We start from the raw sequence: 20,748 nt of genomic DNA on the forward strand, positions 1-20,748 counted from the left end.
TACCTTGAAAAAGCATATAGATAAAAAGTTAACGGCCCACTCGGACGTATCCTTTCTGTAGAAGCACAAGGATCACTACAGCGCCCATCACACTGGCATTCTATTTTTTCCTTTGTTATATTACATGTAGTTACTCCAAACATGCACACAAAAAGATTTGTTAATATAAATGTCACATTGCTTTAATTGGTATTTACAGAAAGATTTGAAAAAAAACACCTGTGACTCGAGTCTCTCTAATTACACAGAACCTATCTACTAATTGGATCTTTCCTGGGCTGTGGGATACTGGGTACTTCATGAACTCGATTATATTTGAAATCCCCAATTCACGATGGAGACATGGAATGGCCTAGGATGGGAGGGACCCTTAAAGACTCATTAAATTTAATGTGTCTCTGTTTAGCTCGGTTTGATTTGTGTAAAGTGTGACAAGGAATGAAAACACTTCCAAAGAAAAATTAATATCTGATTTTAATTCTGTATTTTATGTGAATTAGGAAATGTAGTGTTCTCGTCTGAACTCATCATTCTAAAATGCGTGCTCTATGTTACAGATAGAATGATGTCTATTAATGCCCTCTGTTAGGGACGTACTTATGTTATTAGGTTTGAGATACCTGAAGAAGCAAAAATAGCTTCAGTATTCCTTAGTCCAGTTTTTAATTAGATCATTAGGGATTTAGAAGGCAGTTGCTGAGAATTGCGTTGTTTTCTCTGCTCTTGGCTGTCAAGTGCCTCAAGATACACAGGACAGGGATGGACTCAAAACCTGCCAGTAGGAAAAGGAGCACTTGCCTTCTCACAGCTGTGGTTGTCTCTTAGCTCATGGTTTTTGCAAATGAGCATTTGCATATTGTCTCGGTAATGAAGGTCAGCTGAACTCAGATCTCATCATAGGCATAATGCTGTCTTTGCCTACATCGTTTTAGGAGCAGGTGAGGCAATTTAGAGAGTTCTCTTCCTTCCTCATGTCTTAGTCCATTTCTTCCAGAAGTATTTCAAAGTACGAGAGACATATTTGATATTTAGTGAGAATGTGACCTAAAAAAAAAAGAAGGGAAAGCATTTGCTCGTGAACAATTTGTGTACTGAAGACTGTGCTTGTTTCACTTATCTGTTTTGTGGAACTTTATATGACTTGTGGGGAGAAATGCGCTTTCACTTTTCTTGGGATGAATTACTGGTGGTAACGTTGGCTTTTCTAGTGAGTACCACAAGGACAGGAATTAAGATGGAATAACTGCAGGTACATCTAACTATTAGTACAGTTTGGGATAAAGTTGACTATAAGAGGTCATGTTTGCTAAGGAGGAGCTGTTTGCAAATGCAAGGGAAGAAATGTGACCTTGTTTCTCTTGGCATGTACTTCCCTCAGCAAGGAAGTCAATCTGTGCTTCACTTCAGGCCTGGTCCTGATTTTAATTTATTTTATACATTTATAAAACAAATCTTTAAGCCCAAAGAAGACCAATGATTCATGTTTTGCTCTGCTTGCGCATTTGGTAAAGAGCTTTGGCAAAAAGAAAAAAAGAAGAATAGGTGAGAGGGGGAAGTTCCTTTTGTATTTGGAATTGTGATAATGTCTGTCTATTCAGGTACTAGTGATTTAAACGTCATGTGCCATACTGTAACTTACCTCTGACAGTGACTGATACTTGAGTGTGAATCACAGCAAGGTTACTGCATAAGGCAAAAGAAGAAAATAAATGAAAAGTGCCAACTTTTCAAACGGGAAAGATATTTTAGGTGATACTATGATTAGAGCTTGTAAGCAGAAGAGCTATTTCTGACCAGAACACAAGTCAGTATGCTTACATACTGCATGCCTGCATACCCCTCGGGATCCTTGTCATCCCTGGTTATCACCATTCCCATACAGGCAAAAATCCCAGGGGTGCTGGATGTCTTGGTGCTGGGGATCAGACCACCACCTGGTGAGGTTCTAAGGCCAGGCCAGGCTTTGTCTATGCAGTGGTACAGCTGAATTTTTACCCCAATTTCAAAACTCTACAACTTGGTGGTGAATGTTGGCATGTTTACAGGTTGATTTTTGCTTTGGTTTTTTTTGTAGCTGAATACAAATTCTGCTTTAGATATCGGTCTCTTGGACAAATAAGGATTCCCTGATACTTCTGTATCTGTCTCAAAGGCAGCATGTGTTGCTTTTTGTCCTTGTCTTCAGTGCAGCCCTGCGTGCTCTGTGTTTGAGAGCATCAGGTCATGGGCACCTTTTCTGCTTGGAATGGAGGGACCTGCAAGGTCGGATGGACAGCGGCCAGGGAGAGTTTGTGCTGAGATCATAAGCATGGCATTAAACAGATACTGATTACCTTTCTGTTCTGGCAGCCAAAGACAAGCATTGATGAGCTTCGTTAGGCGACACGTGCTGTCAGGAATTGTGGGCATTATCGTTCTGCGGTGGAGGAATAATTTTTTTTCCCCTTCAACATTGACAAAAAAAATTAAACTGACATTTATCTGTAGAGCAGCTTTGATGCTGCAGTGGTTTCAAGAGAAAATCAGTTTGGCATACGCGTGGGTTTTCTTTGCCCCCTTCTCAATATATTACCAGCAAACGTACGACAGACTTATTACATGCTTGCAAACAAAACAAAACTCTCCTTGAAGCAGAATGCCAACGGCTCTGCAGTAAGCATCTCCTCCTGCAGCTGAATTGGCCGCTGGGCACATCAAAGCCTTGAGCCTTAATAATGACAATTGATGTGTGAATTGAGTGCTCCGGTGGCTCATTCAGTAAATAAAATGCTGCTGCCGCTAAGAAAAAGCATTGTACCACAGGTGTGATTATGAACCGGGTACAAATTTATTATATTTATTATTGCTCTGCCACTGAGCTCCAAGTGCTTGCATCAGCAGGTACTGTATTTTGACCCAGGGTTTGATAAGCAGCTGTGTTAAGTCAATAATTGTGCTTGAGAGAAGTCTGTTCCTAGAGCAGAAGAGCAGACTGCTAAGGGATGCGCGCAGCTTTCAAGGCAAATGCGAGGTACCTGGATGCACCAGGATCCAAGCACGGCTCTCCAGAGAAGCCTGCCTTCACTTCCACCTCTCCTGCTTTGTCACGTGCTTCTGTGCTAAATTGTAGAAGTAATTTTTCCAGCTGCCTTAAAGACCTGTTCCATAGTGTAGGAGCTGTAGGTAAATACTGGCTTTGTAATGGCAACCCTTGCACTTGGCAGCGATTTGAGGTACGTGTAACATCAGCTGGAGAAATTACATGGGATAATTTATTCAGAGTTTGTTTCTCGTTATCTTAAACCCGGTATTGTCACGTATTTTCCCATTATGCTTTTAAAGTTGTGTTTTTTCTGTCTCTTTTGGCTTGCTATTCTTCACACACTGCATTTCTGTGTCACTGATTTGTCTCTTCAGAATGCTAGGCAACCTTTTTTTCCTTTAAAGATTGATATCCCTTGCTAATGCATAAAGAAAGAAATGCGGATGTTAAATGGATGAATGGATGAAAGATTCTTCAAGTTTGTAATCCACTTAATTTTTAATAAATGGAATATATCATTTTAAAAAATATGTACGGCTTTGATATAGATAGGTTTAGAATACATAAGGGATTGCGGTAGCGTAACATTAATCTCTGTTGATGTTGAAAAGACCACTAATGTTTCATGAACACATTAATTTCCATCCTTATTGATGGAAACAAATGCAGTGCCCTCCTGCGACCCACTAAAAATGTTTCTAGAGAGATACTGCTATGAGCTCTGTGCAAGAGCAGGGATGGAGGGACAGCACCGAGCCAGCTGGACACGAAACTCACGGGGAAAAGAGGTGTTACTGGAACAGACATAGAGGGAAAGAACGCGGAATAAAGGAGGATTGAGAAGATGGCCTCGGCCCCACTACACACAAACTCCTCTCAGTGGAGGCTGCCGTGCTCGCTTACAGAGCAGTACTTCACAGTGACTTTTATTGTTACAGCAAAATGTGGTTGACGTTGCAGGGTTTCTTTCAAATGTGAGAAAAGGCGTTTGGATTATGGTGTCGTTACTGTTGTTTGGTGAGAAGTGGGGGAAGAAAAGGAGATTGTTCAGAGAAATACAAGAAATCAGATCTTTTAAGGAAAGTACAGCTTGTCTCCTCAGCTTACAGGTAAGGCTTCCCCGTGTGTGTTCCTTGTTGGTTTGTGGAGATCCAAGTGCTGGCTTGTCCTTCAGCACACAAGCAGGCAGTTCTTGTGGGGTTTTTCACCACGAAGCAGTGAATTATTAAAGTTGGCTCAGGTGCTTCCAAGCACTGCAGGTCATTCTGTCACTCTGGGGGTTCCACTCACCGCTCCTCAGCCCATAGACAGCCTGTGTACAGCAGGGCTTCCTCTTACACATCTGTTTTATCACTATTGGAAAAAAGCATTGAACCTTTACAGCTTTGTAGATGTAGAGTAGGTTGCGCAGGAGGGGATTGTTACAGCAAATAGATGAACAGGCATTTGCCTTGATTTTTCATCTCATTGAAGACAACTGAATTCCTGACTTTCACTCTCCTTTCCTGCTCACGAAGGCACAATGTCACCAAAGCCTTCTAAATTACAAAGGAATACGATGTGCAGCTCAGCGTGGTTCTACGAGCATGGGAACTCAGTTCTGTGCCCTGGGCTCCTGGCTCCAGGGCTGCTTGCAGTCTCTGCCCATTTGCAGAGTGACCGCTCTCCCTTCTGGAGACTGAAACGCACGATGCCCGCTGCCCAGGTTTGTGGTCAGACTTGGGTGATGCTTTAAAAGCAGCAGTCGAAGGAGCCACGGTGCTGTCAAAGTAAAAAGGAAAAAAAAACAAGCACAAAAATAGGTGTAAAATGAAGCTTCAAGTAGAAGCACGCAGCCTAGTATCTAGTCCTGTGCGCACAGGAAAGAAATAAAATTCTTTAAAATTCAGATAAGCGGGGTTTGTTTGCAGCTAAAGATTTTGAGCACGCTGCTTTTGTGTGATAATATTTTAGATTTATTTCCACAACTTACTGCGCATTCGTTTTTTTGGAGTTTTCATTGCAGAAAATTGCCAGGAGGAATGGATTTTGCCTTCCCTCAGCTGGCAGAACAATTTTCCACCTGTCGCCCAGATATTTGATGAGAAGGATTATGGTACAGCTGCTGGAAGTTTATACTTTATAGCCATAGGAAGCAGGAGGCTCTGATGGGAGCAAGACACTGCCACCTGAGGTTGGCTCGCTGAGATGTGTGCCCTGCACTTGTGACTTCCAACGCGTGCTGCTAAGATGGGAAACACTGCAGTGGCATGGCATGTTTGTAAGCAGTGCTGGGCTTCCAGCTGCACTCCCCTTCCTACACATTCCTTCTGTGGGGAGCATTTTCTGTAACAAAACTAGAGCCATGAGTCAGAAAAGCAACTTCAGGGCGGTTTGTCTTCATTCTTTAACCATCTGACGCTGCCACGTATGCAAAAATGTGGGGTTTTTTTGGCAGCCACGCAGACATTGATGGAAATAGGGGATTTTGTTGCCCGTGTGAAATCCTGTAATGCCTTTGTTATTTCCACTGCCACACGGAGGTAGTGAAGTCTATAGGGACGTGGTATTTAGCAAAGATTGACAATACAGGAAACAGAGAGAGTGGTCAGTAATAAAACATGCATGCTGATGAGTCTCACTGCATAATTTTTCTTTAAACTCTGTACATTGAAAGTGAATCCAATTATTACTTATTCAGCACCGCTGGTAAACGATACAGAACTACTTAATTAGGATGACTGCCACGGAGCACCTGCTATACAGCCATTGCTGTTTGATTTTCTTCCTTTTTCTACTCCAATATAATCTCAAAAGATCTAACTCTTCGACTTAGGGTTTTTTTTAACAAAGTATTACTAATTACTTAAAAAAATATAACTTTAAAGCATTGGAATGCACTATTTTTCAGTGTTTCAGAATCTTTCTTTAACTTCTGAATGATGTCCCGATCAGATCTGGAATACTGGAGGACGGATCTCTGCTGTCAGGGTTTTAAGACACGAGCTGGCGATGGCGATATATTTATTTCCTACAAGAACTGAGTGCTTTTTTTCTAACTACTTTTTTTTTCCCCTCCTCGTTTCTTTTTTGTTTCTATTATTGTCTTCAGAAGATTGAAAGCCCCTCTTGGCCTGTGCACAGAACGTAAAGCACAGAGCGCTTCCTGAAAGGTAATTTTCCAGGAATGAAAAATACAGGGATTGCGTTTGATAGTCGTGTCCTCTGTCATTCGCTGTTGTGATAAAACAGCCACCTTCCTGGGAGTACGTACGGCCGGATCTTGAAAGCTGACAGTTATAAATTAGAAGCCTCAATAACTTGAAATCAAAACCCTTATGAAGTTCCAATAGGCTTTAGATGAATGCTAAAACGTGTTAGGTACCATGGAAAAAAAAAAAAAAAGCACACGAGAGCTGTGTTAAATTAAAACCCACAAGTACTAAAGGAGTGGGGCCTGCTTGCAGGTGCTCAGTAACCCGGTAATGCTGTGGCTGTGCCTTGCTGTGAAGTCCTGGCCCCACGTGTGAGCAGCATCGTGCCCTTGGTTTCAGCACAGTTTGGGTTTTGTACTTTGTGTCTCGCTCCAAACAGCAAATTTAGGGGCTAACAGTTGGGCATTCAGAGTTCTCTTCCCAGAGTTTTCTATATTCCTGCTGTCCCTGGAGGTGCCCAAAGCTGCAGATGGGGCCCTGTGTAGCCCAGTGTGGGCTGGGAGCAGTGGGCTTTGAGGTCCCTTCTGACCCAGCCCTTCTGTGTCCTCCTCCGCACAAACTCGTGGCTGCCTTGTGAAGCACTCAAAGAATTGATGGGAGCATGGGATTTCCGTGCCTCCAAATGCTTGGGAAATAGCACAAGTGTCATTCGATAAAGCACGGCTTTAATAAGGCCTGCAGGGACTCAGTATTACTGAAGATTGACAAGATGGAAATTGGCATAACTGTTCAGTAGTAAAACGCTAAGAATTATGATAATATTTTATAAAGTACACTGAAAGTGTAGTTTAAAACATTGGGCCCATTTGAAAAATGGAAGTCTCTTGGTCTTACTTGAAAGTCATGATCGCTTCCCATCAAGCACACGGTGTATAGCTTCATATACAGACACAGAGCGTTAAGTGAGGTTACTTCTATTAAAAATAGGTGTCTAACAAAATATGTTCATTATTGTTTCTGAGCGCTTCTGCCTTCACATCTAAGGAGAGAAATTCAGAAAATTGGGCACGTGTTGAGTGAGCACTTTCGGGTCCTGCTGCCCATCATGCACCTTAGCCCCCTGCAGCCTGTAGCCCCACAGATGCCATTTTTCAACTTCTGCAGCACCTTAAAGGGCTGCAGGGAGGGGGGGGATCCACGTAAGAGCATATTGAACGCTTCTCTAAGTGCGTTTGAAATCACAGTTTGCTTATTTTGCTGTTGGAGAGCCACAGTAACGCTGCTCGTATCCGTGCATTTCACTATGGTTGGCATTCTGATCCCTGCCAGATCTGCAGCAGCTGTCTGAAGGGAACTCAGTGCTGGGAAGGGAGGAAGCTGGGGGGTTACGGCTCTGGATGCTGCTCATGAAAATAAGGTTTAGTTTGACTTCTTTCACGGCCATCTTGTGTGATCTTAGGTGACCCATGTAAGCTTTCCGTGCCCGTCTCTAAAACTTGGCGGTAGTGATGATGCCTTTTTGTGACATTTTAGTTTTCCTGGAAGTTCTTGCGTTATTACTTTTTCTTGGCGTGTACCAAGTTCCTTGTAAAGCACAGGCCTGACAACTATTGCATTCTTCAAGTTGTATTTTATTTAAAAAAAAAGCAAACGTGGTTTACAGCCAATTAAATAATACAAAAATAAAACAATATGAAAAATGTGTGTTTTCCTTTCTACCCCTTTCAGGAAACGATAACAGCGAAGCCCTTCCAGAGTCCATCCCATCTGCTCCTGGAACCCTGCCTCATTTTATGGAGGAACCAGATGATGCCTACATTATAAAAAGCAACCCCATTGTCTTACGCTGCAAAGCCATGCCAGCCATGCAGATTTTCTTCAAGTGCAACGGTGAATGGGTCCACCAGAATGAGCACGTGTCGGAGGAAAGCATGGATGAGACTACAGGTAAGGGCTGTGTCCTCTGGGTGATGTGACTGAGCATGGTGTGTGTCAGCACCGTGCAGGGCAGAGCACGTTCTGAACTGGGGGATGGCACAGTTCTATGGTGGAGGGCTGCACTGAGATGGAGGAATGGTTATTTGCGATGTAACCAAGTTAAGCAGGAGAAATCTATTGTGTAAAAGCGCGTATCTAGAAGAGAATAAGAAGGGAGAAAGTTGAAAGCGATCAACAGATTTTATCATGCTTCCAGCACACCCTCTATCTTTTCTCATTTGGAAGCATCTCGATAACTATTGCAAACCAATTTAATGCTGCACTGTCTTGTAATTTCACAATTCAGTTTTGTTATTGCTTTCCTCCTCTTTTGAAATTCCGCCATTGCTAGGCAACTCCGTGTGTTGGAAATAGCAGCGTAGGCATCACATCCTCTCTATCAATACAAGAAATTCCTCTTTAGAGGGGGGGAAAAAAAATACATTTAAAAAAAGATAAGTCTCCTAAAGTGACAGTGGTGTTTGGCATTCACTTTAAGTGACACATTCGGAAGAAATTTCATCCTAACAGCTTTTTGTAAATGCTAATCTGGGTGAATTCTAATTTCTACAGTTACCTTTTCAGAGAGAATTTAATAGGCGTAACCTTTACTTCTAAAGGCACTGCTGAATCAATATAGAAGAAATGTCATTCCTAAATGTTTTTCTTCCATATGGTTAATGAAAAAGCTGTCTTGTGAATACTGCAATTATGTTTTATAAGCCTTGGATTAATAATAGAATAAAAAAAAAAATGAAGCGACGTTAGGCGGTAGGTTTTCTGTTTTGTTTTTAAATAACACCGGTAACATTGAGTTTTGAGACATGGAGGCACAGGCAAATGGGATCTGGAATATAAATGATGCAGATTTGAATTTAGCCCAAGGGCAGAGCTAGCACTAAAAGTATTGTTTGCTGTCTGCACGTGGGCGTGCTCCCAATAGTTAATGCGTTCTGAAACCAGCCGTGATGATCCCGAGCGCACAAAGGCGCAAGGTGCAGCTGCTGAAGGACAGCCCTGGATGCTTGCTCTCCCAGATGTACCCATATCCACAAAACCACTCTAGAACCTTTCCCCAGCCTTCAGGAAACATCAGACTTGAGGGTTTTTTGAGGGGAATAAACGAGTGCTCTGACAGTGCCCTCATCTCTGGAGCCAAATCTGGGGAATAAACATTTCTGCTACCAAACACTCTGTGCTCTGCACGCTGCGTGGGCTCCATCTGTGAGAAACTGCACTCACATTTATGGCACAAGTGGTGCCTCTGGTTAACGAGCATCAGTGTGTCCACCAAAAGGAAGATACACCCCGTGAAAATGAGGCTGCCCTTTTCCATCCTTCCACTCTTAGGTATGTGATGGAAATTCAGAGAAGAACTGTAGAATAGTGGCGAAGAATAGAAACAAATAAGGGAGGAAGCTTAATGCTAAATGCAAGACACATACCTTAGCATCTCCGCAAATTCCTGCCCGTGTGTTCTTAGCCAGGCTGTGCAAGGAGTGCATGTGACAAGAGTCAGTATGCGAACCTGAAGAATAGAAGCAACGTGAGAGGAAGGGCAGCAGTTGTGTAGCTCTGTATGGTTCATAGCTGAACACTGGGCTGACACGAGCTGGCTGCTTGAGGATGTACAGAGGGCTCTGGTGGGCTGCTGGTTTGCATTGTAGTCTGTGCTGCGGTGACTTTGCTGATGCAGGGCAGGCAAGGCAGCTCGTGCCATGACTGATGGATGTGGGTTCCACCTCCATGCTGCCGTGGTCCATTGCTCAGTTACAGATCCAATTATTTCATCTTCCACCTTAGTTCCTGAGCTACGAAAAGGGGATAGCGATCCACGGTCTCCCTTCTTTGTTCATACCATAAGCATGGCAGCAGGGGAACTTTGCTCACTCGGTGTACTCAGAAAATCAGAGCCTGAGCTAATAGATCCTACTGTGATAAAAATATAACAGTTATGGTTTGACGCGTTTCCTTTTGTTTAGCTTTTTTTCCCTTTTTTCCTGCACGTTGTGGACCGCACCTCCAAAATAGTTTACAAATATTTCAACTTTTGGTTTTACCGCAGGATCAGACCTGCTAAAAGTAACTAGAGTTTTCTTGTCTGATAAATAAAAGGATTACAGCAATAACTGCTGTCAGCGTTTTTCTCATTTAAACAAATAAAGCTGACAAATGCTGAAGTTCTGTGCAGCTCTGTTATGTTTAGTACATGGAGAGCAATTATTCATCTGCTGCCAACATTAGTCTATCTGCAGCTAAACCATCCAACGGTGCAGAAAGCTTATTAGCATCTCAGTGCCATAGTCATAATTTTATATTCTGTAAGGCTGTACTGTGTAACAAAAGATGATGGTTATAATTTGCACAATAATTTAAAGGGTTGACTTGCAGTGCTTATTAGAGTCACACAAGTTACAGGTAAAATGTTGTTCTTGTTTATGATGTGCCTGTTTTTATTTGCCTGGATATTTTTTTTTTTTGTCATTTCCTGTGAATGTTTTCTCTGGCATTTTTTGAGACGCAGATGGCGGGTGAATATTTCTGCTGGTGAAATGCAGTGATGATAAATGAAGAATATATGCCTCTGTTCCCCGTGGGTTTGCTTTCTGTAGCTGGTTCTGAAATAAATGAAAATAGGAGTACTTTCTCCATAGACAACACACAAACAACTTTCCCCAGGGAATGGATGTCCTCCAGAGGTCCCCTCCAACCTCAGCAATTCTGTGATTCTGTTATTTTGGATGCATCTGTATCGTGGGTTGGCAAAGCAGGAGACTCCGAAGGGGCTGAATTCCTGTCCTGCCTTTCCCCTTCTCGCAGTGCTGAACCCTCAGCCTCTCAAAATCATGCGTTGTCTGGTGGCCCGATTGAAAGCACATTAAGTGTTGCTTCAGGCTGATATATATCAATTAGTATTAATTAACATGTTGGTGAAAGGAAGAGTTGGGCTGGAGAACGTTCTACCTTAACAAACCCAAATCTGTAGGTGCCTTTATTCAGCGATGACTGATTGCTGTTGTACAGCACCAATGAGCCTAGAAGTGGCTTCTGCTCTTCCACACGTGATGACTTTTCAGGGTGGTATCAGTAAAGATTCTGTTGCTTGCTCTGGCAGCTGTGTAATGTGCAGTTCTCAACTCCTCGTTTCTGTTCACTGCTTCCAAAAATTCCTTGAGTAGCTTAGAAATTGGGAGAGTTCTGGAGAGTCAGAGTGTGTCATAACCAGGTGGGGAACGGTCAGCAAGGTGGGAGCTAATGGCTGGTGACGGGATGAGTGGGTTTTCCCCAGGAAGATGCTGTTTGAGGTCGTGGTGGGAATAAGCTGACCACGGGAGGCTCGGGTACAGCAGGACACCATGGAAACTTCTCATCTCTGCAGCAGTTCAGGCTGCAGCACCTTCATGCATGCACGGAGCAGCACTGTGTTTGCAGGCAGCGCAGACACGCGGGCTGCTAGGAGGGATGTGGCTGCACAGCAGTGTGTGCCAGCTAATTGAGTGCTGGGTGAGTGATCCCTGACCGGAGACAGCCATCTCAGAAAGGTCACTGTTTGTCAAGGACTGATTGTTTTTCATCCTTGTCAAAGAGGTCTTTAAGTAGATGGGTTGCAACCTCGTTGGACGTGGCTGCAAATTAGCTTGGATTTGGAGGCTTTGGAGCTTTGAAGTCATCCGGGGATTGCACACAGCTTGATTTGTCATGGGTCCAGTATCAATAAAATATGCATCTGTCAGTGTCATCCAGCATGACAGAATGCGAAATGTTCAGCCACTGGGACCCGCCGTGTCAGGTCACCAGGACTCTGAGGGTCTCTAATGGAACTTACTGTGGCTGCTCTTATTGCTAACCCATAAACATCACTCTACAGAAAGGCTGTATGGCTGAGAACTTGGGGATTCATTGCTCTCAGAGCAGCCTGGGTGTTTACTTTGAGATGATGCATTTTCATTGTACACCTTACAGCCTTTGTCAGCAGGGAGAGGGGTTTCCGACAGAACTGCTGGGTTCTGCCGCTGATGTTTTCATCATTACAGAAAGCAAAGCGAAGCTTTTGTAAACAACTTTGTTGAAAAATGCATCAAGATAGTAAAAACAAAGCGCAAACAGAAACAACCAGGAAAGATCTGTTTGTTTAGTACAGAGTGGGTAAATATTTGAGCTTCTAAAACGATCTTCGAGACAACTTAAGGAAGCTCTTGGAGGTCTGGCCGTATCTTAAGGTGTCCTTGGGAAATATGTCAAGCCAAACATGAGCAATGAAAAGAAAGAAAGATTTGCGTGTCGCAGGAAACATAACAAAAATGTTGCATTGCTTTATAGCATTTAAAGCTCATCTGCTCTTCCCCACCGCTCTCCAGTGAGCATCCCCAGTGGCCTCAGTCCTTGTTTGTTAACGGACCAGGCTGACTTCCTGGTGCCTTCCAGAAGGGAGATACCCAGCCCTTGTTAATGATGCCTGAGATTAAGTGGAAGCCAATTTTTATGGAGTTCACGTTTCGAAATTTCTTGGTGCTTTATAAATTCACAGGCATGAAATATTTTCAGATTGAGTTTTCATTCATTTCCAGTGAAGGGGAAATAAGCACCCTGGGACTGCACCAGAGGAGAGAAGGAAGAAAGTAGTAGGCATGATTTTTTTTTTTTTCAATTTTCAAATTAATGTTTTTCTGACTAGCTCTCCTAAGTGATTCTTAATGCCTCTTAACAGTGATTTGGATTATATTTCCTCTCCCCAGTGTTGTCACACAAAGGTAGCTACAGATACAGCAAACAGATACAGCAAACGTCGCGAGTGTATAAAATAAGGTGTCAGGCTTATAAGGCCTCTGTTCTTATGATCTTGTCTGAAACAAATGCTTCTGCTCTGAAGGGCAGTACTGCTGAACGTTGGCTGTGCTCAGGGAGTTACAGCAATGGCAGCAGGTGAAGAAAAAGCACAAAATTAGTTCCCATCGTTACTCATGGCTTGCCTTCATTATTCCATGAGATTCTTTTCCGAGTTATTTAGGTGAACCTGTTTAATTCCTGTCATTTATGCATAGTTCTGGTTGTTTGACTTGACTGGGGGTGATGGATGGGCCTACCAAGGTACTTGAGGAAGAACTTCAAGTGCACTGAGAGTGGTAAATGGGAATACAATTTCACCATATATTACACAATTCCAAATAATCCTTCTGAGTGACAAAAGGCACAAGAGAAAAGGTTTCTGGAGTGTTACAGCCTTGCAAAGGCCACAGTGGGTGGGTAATTCTCTTCATTTGATGCATTATGACCTACTCAGCTTTTAGGATTTAATTAATGGTAATGTATTATTGTCAAAGTAATTAAAGCTTTGCCTTGATTAAAAATAGAATTGTTTAATTAAAAGCGTTGGCTAACCTTAGCTTTATGCCCAAGGAAGATAGCTCGCGTTGCTTCATTTTCTGTATCTTTCCCCTTCAGGCCTGAAGGTTCGAGAGGTGTTCATCAACGTGACGAGGCAGCAGGTGGAGGACTTCCATGGGCCAGAAGATTACTGGTGTCAGTGCGTTGCATGGAGCCATCTAGGGACCTCGAAGAGCAGGAAGGCGTCCGTTCGCATCGCCTGTGAGTAGAGTGAATGTTCTCACATTCTTGGTTGTGTGAGGTGTGGAAACGTGCTGTTCTTGCAGGGTTCCTGGGTGCTGACATCTGCTTTTTCTTGTGTTTCCTGCAAGGTGTTGTGCTTTGACCGTTGGCATGAGCTGTGCAGTTGTGTCAAGTACATGGCGTGACTTCCAGTGCCAGGATGTTAAAGCTTTAAACGTTAGGCTTTAAAAAAGGCATTATAGATTAATTATGTTGGGCTCTGTTCTTTGTATCTGAAGTAGCACAGCGTGGTGTTATTGGCCACCATCAGCAGAGCATTGTTTGAAAGAAGAAAAAATGGAAACTGCAATAAAGCTCAGCAGGAGGTGATGGCAGCAAGCTGCGAGGTGCTGGGGGAACGCGTCCGGGGGGGATGGAGCTGCACGGGGCAGCTGCAGCACGAGGGGTTCATGCAAGAAACTCTGAGTGATAACTTCATCAGCTGCTGTTCTAGCAATTTATGGTAAATCTTTTTCCCTAAATTTTTATCAGGATAAATTAACGTCTGAAGTAATGGGACACTGCTACAACTCCTTGATTTTATAAATGACAGATTTTTTTACTCTACCGATTTAGTTTGAATGCGTAAATATGTGTAAATTAGTTTTTTTATTTCACTGCATTAAATGTCATCACATTGAATGATCTGGTGATTCCTCTGCATTGCTGAGCTGCAAAGGACTATTATTCTGAATTGAATTTTTATTGACTTTTTCTCTGCACTGCGATTTCCCAACCCCATAACGTGGCAATGTGAGGAAAAATCAGCATGAGGTGAAGCAGGTGGAGCTGTGCGTTGGGATTTCTCAACCACCAGTATGTACCAGTTCTGCAGACCATGCCCCCAGCTGCACCCAGAGCTGCAGACACACTACAGGCACTGGGTGCTCTTCATTTCTGCTTCATGCAATGCACTGCGGGGCTGGATGCTGCTGGGGAGCAGTGCTCCTGTGCTGGCCATTTGCTGTGCTACTTTCACTTAAAGCTGTGTTTTTTTCATGGAAAGAAATTCTTAAGTGCAGAGATGATGGAACTTTTCAGGAGTCCAGACAGAGACAACACGTGGCTGCCAGCAGCTGCCTGTAACTACTCCTTCCCTGTATTTCCATGGCTCACCCTTCCATGGGCCTGTGCCCTCCCATCTGTGGTGAACAGCAGCAGCTTCTCAATTCGTGATGTGGGTTCCTGCCCTACGGAGTGTCCCCAGAGGGCACGAGATGGGAACGTGCACATCTCATCTGTGATAGCTCGCAGCACCTGTGGCCACTTCAGAGGTTTTTCACAGCCCCTGTCCCTGCAGTGTGTGGAGTTGTGTTTAATTTGGTGTCTGCTTCTGTGGTGGTGGTTGTTTTTGTCTTGGAACTTAGAGATTCTGAATTGTGAGTTGAGTCCAAAGCATTACAGCACCTCGTGCCTCTGGAAATCAGGTAAGTGTTTCTTTATGGTAGTGTGGAATGCAAAGGCAGTGAGAAGATGGATCCTATTCTATTTTTCATCCTAATAAAGACTTTTGTAGGCACATCTACATCCAAAGTGTCAATGAATGAGTTTTTAGATAGGATACTGCGAAAGAGATGATTAAAGCTGATGTTTTTCACAGAGATAAGCCAGGAATCAGAAAAAGGAGAGAACACGCACTACGTGCCCCTTTTCTCTTGCCGAAATAAGTCTTAACGTATTTCATAAAATATATTAACGTGTAACTGATTCAGAGCCTCTGCTGGTTAAGGGGTTCGATTTCATGAAGTGTAGTAACAGAGAAAATTAAATGAGTAAATTGACACTGTGGAATTTGAGACTCCATTTGAAGAAGGGAGGTTAAGTCTCAAAGCCCGCGTTGTAGGAAACGTTCCTGCTGCTCGTCGGGTGTCAGGTCTTTTATGTTCCTTTATGTCTGTTCTAATGTTGTTTGTCTCTGTGGTCACACAAAGACAGGCGTGACATAAAGGCGGAGAAATGGAACCTCAGCTACAGACGTATCTTTCTCTTCTCTTTATCCAAACAAAGCTGCGCTGGAGTTGTAATGAATTATTGTGTTGAACTCTGCAGATTTAAGGAAAAACTTTGAGCAAGACCCCCAGGGGAAGGAGGTTCCTATCGAAGGGATGATCGTTCTGCACTGCCGGCCCCCCGAGGGAGTCCCTGCGGCTGAGGTGAGGTTGCTGTGCACGAAGGGCCCAGCACGGCGGGGTTCTGAGGCCTGGTGCTGGTGGCAGTGCTCCACGAGGCCCTGGCCGTGCGTGAGCCGGGCCCTCTGCGGGAGGTCAGCGTGCGTTGTTCAAAGTTGACCATTTTTGGGATCCGAGTAGTTTGCTGCCACGTGCGTTGCTTTGCTTTTGTTACTGATTCTAAAAATACGATGTTTAGAGGGGAACGGGAAGTTTTCAGGTGGAAGAACTATAGAAATCCTGTGTGTATTCCTCGAGACCCAAAGAAACAAACAATGAGTAAATGGGTACCTGTTACCTATGGAGTAAATAGGTAAATACCACCTAACAAGCAAGGTTTGCTGAACTGATTACCCGCATTTGACTGGTTTTCCATTGATGCATGGTTAAACATCCACAGAATGCTGTCCTTGTTGGAACTCGACCATTTGGGGGAAAAAATGGTGAACACTGTTTAAATTTTACTGAGAATTTAAGAATTATCTGCTTTCTGGCCAAGAGTCAAACAGAATATCTGTCTTTTAGGAAAGTTAGGAATTATACTGAACAAAAAACTGACACTTCAGTTGGTTTCTACAGATAAAAATCACGTAGTTCTCAAACAGCCCTGATTTACTGATGTTGATGATAAAATTGTTATTGCTGCTAGTAATGCCTGTAAATCGTAACAGGTCATATTTGCTCTGGACAATAAAATCTCACATAAAGGCTTCACATAAAGGCTTCAAGGCTAATTCTATGCTCATCAAGGTAAACAGTCTTCCGGAAATAATTAAGTGTCTTTAGAAACTGGGGCTCAGACTCAAATGAAGAGTGGCTCTGGTCTGTGGCAGTAAGCTCGGTGTCGTAAACTCATTTGGTATATTCAAGTTAAGGAAGACCTACCGTGTTAAGGATGTGGATAAGAAATAGCAGAGATAGCCCATCAGTTTTGCTCAATAATTGCTGTGTGTGTGTGGTACCAAGAAACACAAAACGCTGTAAAACCTAAGGCTGGCAACAAATGAACAGTTTGGAAACAAGGATTTCTCTCTTCAGAGTTTGGATGGAGTCCGAGGTGATAAGCCTTGAAGTAGCTATGGATGAAGCTTGTGTCTGTTTCATTAGATGCAAAATGGATGCTAATTTTGGTACTGGGTTTTTTGTTTCTTTTGGTTTTTAATCCATAGTCTGCATAGTCCCAGAAATGCAAACTGAAAACAAAACGGACAGGAGTTTCTCACCCCTTTGGTGTTAGTGTGCCGATGTCTGCTTGAATCCCTTGGAGAAGATTCTGATTATTCTGTCCATCAGGCACAGAAGTGCAGCACCATTATTTTCCCAAAGCGCACGCACTTCTGTGCCCGCCGTAGGAACAAATTAATCTAGCCATTTATTTCTGACAATGGCGATGAAGGACAGGTGCAGCCAAACCTCTAATCACACAGTGCAGCTCGGTGAGAGACACTTTATGGTGGAATGAAATTTAAGTTCAGCTCAATTATTTCTGCGAGCCTGCCTCCTTATCAACAATATAAATCTTCATTTCTGGAATTATTTTTCTGCAGCTTAAAGGTGCTGAGGAATTGTTAAACCTAAGGACAGAAGTATAAAAGTAAATGCTCTTGATAAAAATGTCCTACGTGGTGGCTTAATCCCCCAAATCCTCAGTCATTAGCTCTGTAAGAATTGGAAAGTGGGGCTGGTGGCGATGGCTGATAGTGGAGCATCCTGGGCAGCACCAGGAGGGAGGGCCTTCCCTTCCCACTCTTCCTTTCCACGTATCTAGGCACTCCTCAAATATTTTCACTGATTCCGCTAGGTCAAGTTTAGTTTTGTTAAGAGGAATTTCTGTTTTTACTCTGTTCCAAAATGAATATGGCTTCAATATCTCATCATTAGTAGCAATGAAATAATCTGGATTAAGGTTTCTTATTAGTATTACTTTCTGCATGCAGTACATTAAAAAAAAAAAAAAGGAGCTAGTAAAGTATGGATTAAAGATTTGGATCCATAGTTGTAATGTATCCAAACTGTATATGACAGAAGGCCTAGCTTGTATAAATTAATTTACAAATAATGGGAACTAACGTAATATCGTCAGTGCTCTGTGTGCTCGCACAGTTCACTTTTAGTAAATAGTCTCTAAGATGGATAACACATTAGCGAAAACAAACAGCCAAGGAGGATTACAAATAAGGAATTGCAGAATTCTAATTCAGCTTTAATGTCACATAGGCACGAATCAAGAGCTCCAAATCCTGCTGAGGCAAGCTCTGGATTTAATGCTGCTTTGAAATGCACTGTGCTGTCTTGACTCATTTAGCAGCAAATTGCAGTTGCTTGTGTCAGCTGGGTCTGAAGTAAAAGATGTATAGAAAAGGATCTTTCTAAATCTGCATTCTCTTTCCAAGAATGTGATTACTGTCTTCGTGGAGGCAAAGTTCACCTCTCGTGCAGGAAATGCTATTGAATGTGCCCAACTGTTACTGCTAATGAATGTTCACGCAGCAATGCCACGTTCCGTGCTCTTTGGAGCACCCAGAACGATGCACCTTGCTCCTGGGATGTTCTGCCTTTCTGTTTGTGTGCAGGCCTGGGAATTAGCTGCTGTCAGCCCCACAGACCAGCCTCTACTCCTGCCTCCACTGCCTTTTCTAGGTTGCCCACCTCCAGAGTTTGCTCCTGGAAGAGGAGGAATGTAAGGAAGCTCTGCTCTGGGAGGCTGCATTGCATGCAGCATTCTGTGAGCATTGCCACAGCAGTAAGAAAACCCAAATCCTGACACTAAGCATATTGCAGAAAGGTTTAAAATCTTCTTCTCATGCGTTTGCATGGCAAGCAAAACAGAGCTGGTGAGCAGCTGTGCTTGGAGGCAACAGCACCCAACCCAAAGAAATTCCATTTTTTTTAACAAGTTAAACAACAAAACAAAAACGAAAATCCAGGCTTTCAAGTAGAGCATCTGATAGTCCCCTGCTGTGGCAAATGTTGGTTTAAATGTAACAGAATCTCTGCTGGCACAGGCTTGATGGGACCAGAGCCATTTCTTTCACAACTGATGCAGAGTTGGCCCAGAGAAGAAACAGTTCTGGCTCACAATCCCCACAAGAGATTCTCCCCATAGATGTGTTTATTAATTGTGTGCAATAGAGGCTTCATTTAGCTCAGGGTGTGTGCAGTGCTGCAGTTGTGCTGTAGCACAGGAGTTGGATGAACTGATGCATCCACGTCTGCTGGTGATTTCTGGGAGCTGCCAGGTGGGTGCTCGGCCTCGGGTCTCTGATGCTGCCATATTTTGTGAGAAAGAATAGAAAGAACACGTAACCCTTTGTGGGTGTGTTTATGAAGATGTAAAGGAGTTAAACCCAGCTGGGTCCCTAAGCCCCATTGCTCTCCTTTTACAAATCTTGGCTTTAAATCAGTGCGCAGAGTGCAAAGCAGCAGAGGGGCAAGTTTCTGAAACGGGTGTTAAGCCCTCATCCTCGAGAAGTACACGTTGCCTGCTCTTTTCTTTGTATTGCAGTCATGCTGTTGACATGATGTCATTCTGTTCATACCCATTGTCATGACTGTATAAAGCAACTTGGGTAAGATTTCATATCCGTAATGTTGGCAGGTCAGTAATAGTAACCACCATGCCTGAATGTTTTGCTCTTCCCTTGCCAAAGGTTACTTTTCTATTAATTTTAAGAACTCACTGAGCACTGGACTCGGTGCCTCTCAGTGGCGCATTCATTTCCTTTAAAAGTGAAATAATGAAGAATTGAACAACTTGATTCTGTCCTTTTGTGCAAGCCTGTACCAGCTCAGAGCTGCATCTGGAATCAATATTACTAATAGATCCTGGTGCTTTCCACAGGATCCTGGAGTCAGCAAACAGAATAAATTACAGCATCCTCTCTGGTTCATTGACGGTATTTCCTTACTGTCTGGTTCTTGATGGTCGTGACATTGCATTCTGTGACGGTTGTTGAACTGGAGCCTGGAAAAGACTTGGTCAGTGTGCATTTAGTGACGTTTAGGATAATCACTGTTCTGTACGTTTTATGTTAGGAGTGCAAAAGAGAGTAAAATTTGGGGTGTGGGAACAAAAAACCTGCTTGCTTTTGTAGCTAGTAATCTTTTGAGACATCTGCTTTTAAGTTCTCGTCGCTGTGCTGGCCAGGCGCTGTGATTTGTTGAGGGCACATTAGTAATGAGTCTTCAGACTTGCTATTAGAGATCAGCATTTCTAAACAGCAGGCTTTCACATAAAGAAAACCAAACAAACCCTTTAGCTTTCTGGATTCTGCTCACCTTTGCCTCAGCTGTGTGTGTGCTGCTAAGTGGGAGAGCTGTGGTTCCGTGTTGCATATGGTATCAGCTCGGGGAGCCAAGTCCCAACTGGGAGTGCTGGATGGGGAATGCTGATAAAGTCAATTGGAGCAGAAGTTGGCCTCAAGATTTATTCTAAATCTCTTTTATTATAAGTAAGTACTTTGAGATTAAATCTCTGAATAGTTCATATTTGGGTACTAATGACTTGCAGATCCTTCTGCATCTGCGCTTGTGCTGAACTGTTATTGATGAGTGTGAACTTGCCTTGAGAGCTCTGCAGAGGTCTGTGCAATGCTCTGAAATATCTTTCTCATTTATACCCAAATACATATTTAAGGTTTAAATGGGCTGTATCCAGACACTTTTTCAAATTTTTAACACAGATTCTGACACTTTAATGGACTGCTGTAGAAGTTCTAGCGAATATCTGCATGAGTTCTGATGGCTTATTTACTGTTGTAGCTTTTAATGGAAATATAAAATAACTTCTCTTCTGGGCAGGACGCGTCCTGTTGCAAACACATCGACAAAATGCAAAACC

General features: G+C 43.1%; 1 protein-coding gene across 11 annotated transcripts in view; it reads left to right on the forward strand.

Annotated features, from left to right (window-relative positions):
- UNC5D (unc-5 netrin receptor D) overlaps nucleotides 1-20,748 on the forward strand; it is a 261,651-nt gene that overhangs the window by 198,462 nt on the left and 42,441 nt on the right. For all 11 annotated transcript variants that reach the window (XM_021374802.1, XM_021374801.1, XM_021374803.1 and 8 more), the window contains 3 exons: nucleotides 7,885-8,103; nucleotides 13,576-13,719; nucleotides 15,790-15,893. In XM_021374802.1, coding sequence (XP_021230477.1) covers nucleotides 7,950-8,103; nucleotides 13,576-13,719; nucleotides 15,790-15,893 — 402 coding nt within the window. In that variant the 5' untranslated portion in view covers nucleotides 7,885-7,949. The remainder of the gene's footprint in view (nucleotides 1-7,884; nucleotides 8,104-13,575; nucleotides 13,720-15,789; nucleotides 15,894-20,748) is intronic.

Source organism: Numida meleagris, chromosome 21, assembly GCF_002078875.1.
Source record: "Numida meleagris isolate 19003 breed g44 Domestic line chromosome 21, NumMel1.0, whole genome shotgun sequence".
Lineage (NCBI taxonomy): Eukaryota > Metazoa > Chordata > Aves > Galliformes > Numididae > Numida > Numida meleagris.